The following is a 7,030-nucleotide window of genomic DNA, read 5'->3' on the forward strand; positions in this document are numbered from 1 at the left end:
CTCATATACATATACAGTATGTATATATGGGCAAATTGGTTGGATTGTCAATTTTGGACAACTGGATATCCATACTGTATGCTCATATATGGACATCGGTCGGATCAGCGGTGCAGCGTAGGAGTGAGGCCCGAACTCTAGATGTGAGGGCAGGGCTGCATAGCGGAACGAACCCCTAGTTTCTAAAAATGTGTCTCTCATTCATTTCACTGAAATTATTAAGTAAAGCAGTCTCACGTAGCCAGACAATCAGACATCTCCACCTATACTGATACTGAGTGCTTAATGCTGTTGACAAAGTATTCATTGTATGTAAGAAACCACAGTGGTGAGCAACAGCTGCAACGTGGAGTAATTCAAAACCTAATAGCTTTGCTGTGGTTGCAATGTGGGCCCATTTCATTGTCATCAATGTAACATGATAGTGTACAAAGTCAATATCAGACTTTCATTCCTGCCCAAACACATTACACAAGTATTAAGTAGATTTCTGTTGAGTGCTGAGTGCTATTGACCAAGTATGCACTGGAGAGATACAAAAGTATTACTCATACCCAGAACCCTAGCGCTTTTCTAAAATGGTCATCCAAATGCCCTAAGTTGAACATTCTTACAGCATGGCTCTGCTAGAGGCTATACAGGATCGGTGTGTGTGTGTGTGTGCGTGCGTGCGTGCGTGCTTGCATGTGTTTTTCTTTGTTTCTTTTTCTTGTCTTGTTTGTTTGACCACTCAAGTTGCATAGAAATGCTTTTTATTTACTTTACATGATCTATGATTCTACATTTTATTTGCATTGCTAATTAATTATTCTAAAACGGCTAGTTCCATTCCTTGATTCTGATTGGCTGGTTGCCGTGATATATGAGACTATAACCCACACCTTGAATCAGTTTATATCAAAGCCAGGTGCGTTATTTCTTTCCACTGTGCCGTGAGGCTGAACTAGAGAAGCGAGCGTTTGATTTTCTCTCAAATCCTGCTGTGCGGGTGCTTCTAAGCACCGCCCGCATGCATAGGACAGTGACTGAATGGCTCCGGGCGGGGCTTGAAAAGGCGAAAAGCGCCTCTATTCTCCAGGCACCACTCAGCTGTTAGTTTAGGTTGCTATGTTAGCGTTTTTGATGTGATGTTCACCCACATAGCAGCTAATCTGGATGAAAATAAACATGTGTATGGATCGAATATGGTTCTTAACATGAGACTTATCTAACACATAAGTGTTGTTTCCCTATTTTTTGGCAAAAAGAATGACGTGACTTTATAAACACACACTGGCTTCCGTAAGTCCCGTCCTGGGATGTGGCTGGTAAACAAGGAAATGTCTCTTCCTGGTGGCGGAGAAGTGTACTTTTTTCTTTAAATAATGGAATGCTATGATTTTCATGTTGCAATATTGTGACCGTTTTAGAAAAGCAATAAGCCACGCGAGGCTTTTGGTTACCCTGAGAGGGTCGGAAACACTCGGCTGGCGCCTTGTGTTTCCCAACGCCTCTCAGCCGGTGTATACTACCCCGGTAACCACTCGCCTCTTGTGGCTTATTGCTTTATTATTATGGAATCCAGAACAACTGTACTGTATAAAAAGAATATGCTGCAGAAGATCCATCAAATGGAAAAATAGCTAACACATTAATATATATATCCTTAAACTAGTTCTGACTACTTGCTACTATAGCCAGCTATTTGATGCTGGCTTTATTGTCACTGCGGCTGTTAGAATTCAAAACAGACAGACAAATCAATAATAAAATAAATATTGTTTGTTGTGGCTTTTAACAAAACACAAAATCACCCGCTGTTGTTTGATAAAACAAGATTGATGGTCGTCGTTACCATTATCAAAGATCAGGGACAGGGGAATGAACGAGTTGGCATCTACCTTCCTGTGCTCGTTCATGGCTCTACAGCTCCACATAGCCATCTCCAGGGGACAGAGAGCCTGCAACTTGACAGTATTGAGGAGGGAATAACAGATATTCTTTTCTACAAGGAGCTGCGTACACTTGAAAGGCTATGGCGTTCCCCCACACTGGAATAATCTCACTAGTCTGGCAAGATAGTCTTAAAACATATGGGAAGGCCCTCTGTAATGCCAGAAGTGCCTATTGTTCATCTTTAATAGAGGAAAATGAAAAATACAAAAGCTGACAAAGAGTCATAACTCTACTGATTCATGTATTCCTATATATCTCAGTAGTAACAACTTTTCATGTGCATCTTTAAAGACACATTCTAACTTTTAAAGACCAAATTCATCACCTCTTGCCCTCAACCGGCATCAGTTTAGCACCAAACACAGGAACCTTAGTAACAGTTGAAAAGCCTGTATATATTTAGACATTTGTTTTATTTTTGCAACCGACCTCTTTGAATGAGGTCAATTAGGTCTATTAAAATAGCTGGGGAGGTACCCAAACCCAATTAATATTTCAGTTAATAAAAGAGGCTTATAGGCTATTGGAGGCGGTTGATTGAAGGGAAAGAGAGTACATTGAGTCAAATAATGTACAACTGTCTGCTTAACCTGTTGAACACAGGTGTCACAAGTGAAGCAGATTTGGATGACTGTGGTCTGTCTTACCTTTGGATGACTCCGAAATCTAATAACATTGACTGGTTGAGACAACTATTCAACAGAGGTTAAAAGGTCAGTTCTTGCAGTTCTTGGTTATGCAATTTATGTAAAAACAACAGAGTAGGGGATGAGTTTCATGTGCAAGAATATTAGCATCAATTTTAGACAAAAAGCCAGAAGTATAATATATAACTCACCCATCTATATTGAAATAAATGTTATTACTGCAATCTGAACACCAAACGTTATTTGTAAATTGGATGCTTTACTTTTCCTCTGTTCAAATAATGCATAACAGCATAGTTAAGGCAATCACTATCCTGGCTCCAGACCATAAACCTCTCTTGGTAGCCATTATCATACTTGGTCAATCTATGACATCAGTATAATGATCATGGATCTCCATATACAGTATGGGCATAAAAGTCTGTCGACAGACAGACATAAAGATAAACAGATACAGAGCTCTCCCTATATGCCCATACATACAGTATATGGGCAAATTGGGCACATATGGAGGCACAATGCACTTGGAGGTCAATCTACAACACCAGTCATCTATGACGTCAGTACTATGATGTCAGCACTGTGATGTCAGTACTGTGATGTCAGTACTGAGGTGTGTCTGTCTATATAACAGACATACCCAGTACTGTGTGTCTGATGTCAAGGCACAGTGAGGACTGAAGTGAAGAAGAAGTGAAAGTTCGAAGAAAGGAGAGAAAGTGTTTTCATATTCCAATCATGTATCACAAGTTCAATGGGATCACACAGAGGTTGACAGGAGCTACATCATCAGCATACGTCCCGCAGGGTTTGAAGCCCACCGTTCCCCCTGAAGCTCCTCCACCAATCTTTGCTTCTCCCACTAGGATGGCTTCCGAGGCTAGAGGTCATGGGGAGTACATGGGTAGAAATAAAGTCCCAGATCTCCAGAAACTATTCCAGAGGAACGATGGCCTCCCGATATATCTGAAGAAAGGTTTGATGGACAGAATGTTGTACAGAACCACCATGGGTCTGACTATTGGAGGAACCCTGTACTGTATGATGGCGCTGTTCATGTACGCTCAGCCCAAGTGACACTACCAGTCCCGCCCAGATCCAGTGCATCTGATCCCTTTCTGGATTCTAAGCCAGTCTTGTTAACAAAGAAATCTCATTTTCTGAGGAGAATAACATATATTTATTGCTATGAATTATTTTGTTTGTGATCAATGTTGCAAGTGAACCATGGTGGCCAATAGCCATGGTTAGGATGCGTGCCTGACAGCGATTCCTGGGTCGGGTGGATCATTAGCTTGTCACTCGCCCACTCTCCGGGTTTGACAAAGAAGTGAACAAGCTGGCAAATCGATTCACATACTGTATATCGCAGAAACTTCTTCCAGCAATATAGTGCCTACAAAAGTGATTGGAATGACAGCAAAATAAAATTATCACAAAACAAAAAATATATTTGGTGATTAAGGAGCGCATACCCTGAGGCCAATGCTAGGCTACATGGGCTGGAATAATGACAATGGCGAATGGCCCTTTTAGGTGAGCTAAGCAAACTGGATCTAGATGAGAGGGTGTTCCTCACTTCAGCCAACAAACTGAAAATGAAAAATCACCCACTTTGAGATAGGGGCGGTGGTGACAACATCCCTGTGTGGCAAGAGATGGACACACAACATGCTCACCATCAAACAGGAGGTGGTTCAGTGAGTGTTTCAGAGCATTACTACATGGAAAGCCAAGGGCTTGATAATATTGGTGGCAGGGTTGTTGAAACACTTCTCAGCCCAAATTAGTAGGTTTTTCTGCTTCCTCTTTCAATGCTCACTTGATACCCAGGTGGTCCCATCATTGTGGAAAACATCAATTGTGGTTCCTCTTCCCAATGTCACTTAAGCCTCGACAGTGAGTTGTCCACAGTCACAACACACACATAATGTGTTGATAAAATCAGCTTGTCCAACATCCACTTTCTGCATGCAAGCACCCACGCATGGACACATGCGCGCGCGCACACGCACACGCACACACACACACACACACACACACACACACACACACACTCTATGTCCTGAGTGGCTTTTAGCTCGGACAACAGATAGAGCAAGGCTAGGAACACACTGTTGATGACTACAATAATTGCAATGTCCCTAGTCACTCTAAGTTCTAGACAGAGGCCTGTGTTGCACGTCATAACTTCCCTCCAACATTGTATTTATCTACTAGGCCTGTGCAAAAAAATCGATTCACTATATTATCGTGATGTTAATGCTGGCGATTCAATTAATCGATTTTCAAAGTTCAGAATCGATTTTCCCGATTTTATTTATTTATATTAAAAAAAATAAAAAATAAAACCTTTTTTTTTTTTTTTTTTAAGGCAAAATTAACCTGAAGGTGAATTTGATGAAATAACCACTTTCAGTCAGAGTAAGTACAGGTCCTAGTTCCTGCAGCACAGCGATTCTTTTTTAATGACAACTTGTGTTCTGTGTTTTCTGGCATCTTGACCAGGAACATGTTGTTGTAATGTTGTACCACTGGCACTTTGGCTGAAATAAATGTCAGAAAGATTGACTGACTTTATTTGGCTGCATTGATTTATGATTATGATTCAACTTTTAATGTTTTATATTGTTTAGAATTGTTTTAAAATGTTTCAATATAAAAAAGATGTAATGTTGGGGGAAAAATCGCAATAATCGTGATTCAAATCGCAGGAAAACGCAATAATCGTGATATAATCGAATCGTCACCCTATGAATCGAAATCGAATCGAATCGGGGAAAAGTGAATCGTCACAGGCCTATTATCTACACTCCTACAGTATAAAGGGAAAAAGAACACCTATACCTAGAGAAAAGGGTAGAAAGAATGTGTTGAGGTTGAAGTAAGTATAGATAGAATGGTGGAGTGTAGCTGAGAAGCGACAGTGTCGCTTGGTAAAGTATAAAGTAAGTACATTTTATTTCACAGAGAGAACTCTGTGCTTTATATACAACAGATATAAAAACACAGCATGAATCATTTAAGCGAACGACATTCTGCAAATGCTTGTTTAAACACTGTTTTTAGGTGCCTCTTAAAATATCAACAGAGGCTGTGCTCTCAAGGCCTGAGGAAGGGCATTCCAGTGTCTGGGACTTACATGTACAGACTGAAAAGCTCTGTCGCCAGTTAGCCAATGCCTGTCATTATTTCTGGCATAAATCATCATGTGTTGTAATGCGACACATTGTGAGCTTGTACTGTAAATTGCCTTTCTTTTGCCTTAATTAGTTAATCAGATTAATTGATTTTGTATTTTGTGGGGGTTGATTTGTTGATGTATAAAAGACACTTCTCGATTATAAAATTCATCAAACAAAGTTACAGAATAACTGCTCGATAGTGCTTAAACAACATCACACGACAACAATAGCCAGCTATTAACGTATGACAAGACAACAATAGCTAACATATGATTACTTTACTACACAGTGCATAGACCAGAGCACACTTAAACACTGAGCACATGTCTGGCATTTTGTTTATTAAAAAGCGTGAAATCTGATAGATACCCAGCTTCAATTATTTTGTCTCATTAATTTGTACAGTAGGTGTCTGTTTTTCTTGTCATGACAGTCTGCCTCCCACCAGCAGAGCAGAACAACACCGTCAGTGGCTGAGGAGATGTCAGAGTGAATCTAAAATAAATAATAAATGTTATTTACATGCACGCACACACACACCTTTCAGTTGGAGCTGTGTGTGACATGACTAAGACAAGCAGACCTCCTAACAGAATAGAAACCAATTAAGCGAGTGGGTGGATCTACCCAAATCTTGATTTAAATTGAAGCTTTAGTTGGTGTGTGTTGGTGGTGCTAACCCAACTGGAGGCGATTAGATAAGGAAACATAATCCCAGAGGCGAGACACGATTAGCTTATCCAAGTTTGCATATTGAATACAGCGTTGTTGCCATCTAAATAAATAAATAACAATAATAATTCAGTTATTCAAAAGTCTGTTATTCAAGAGTGTCTCAGGGGTTGTGGGGGGGGGGCCAATGGTAACGCACATTCATTGTTTTTGGCAGGAACGAGAGATGGAGAGAGAAAGACATGGGTGTCAGAGAAGAAGAGAGATACAGTAAGAAGGTCAGACAGACAGAGTGAGAGATACTGACAGAAAGAGTTAGACTGTAGTGAGAGAGTGAAGGGTGAGAGGAAGAGAGACACACAGTCAGCCACAGAGTGAGACAGGCGCGTCACGACCATTCATTGTGAGTACGACGGAACACCCCCACTTTCATAAAAACGTGATCTCATCCCCCCACCTTTTTTGCCGGCCGGGCTGCTTTTTTGGGGGGGTGGCTATTTGGCTACTTCTATTTCCAGGACACTTTCAAAATAAACATGTTGAATGATCGATTGTATAGATGAAAAAATTAAAAGAAAGACTCTTGTTTTG

General features: G+C 40.6%; 1 protein-coding gene across 1 annotated transcript; it reads left to right on the forward strand.

The window, feature by feature from the left end:
- Positions 1-3,320: 3,320 nt before the first annotated feature.
- On the forward strand, positions 3,321-3,659 carry LOC308288156 (cytochrome c oxidase subunit 7A2-like, mitochondrial; the record flags this gene model as incomplete). The annotated part of the gene is made up of 1 exon (XM_080729509.1): positions 3,321-3,659. One exon carries the CDS (start codon positions 3,321-3,323, stop codon positions 3,657-3,659), a length of 339 nt encoding a protein of 112 aa, XP_080585635.1.
- Positions 3,660-7,030: the final 3,371 nt, after the last annotated feature.

The sequence above is a fragment of the Nannobrachium achirus genome, assembly GCF_963921795.1.
Source record: "Nannobrachium achirus genome assembly, chromosome: 7".
Taxonomy (NCBI): Eukaryota; Metazoa; Chordata; class Actinopteri; order Myctophiformes; family Myctophidae; genus Nannobrachium; species Nannobrachium achirus.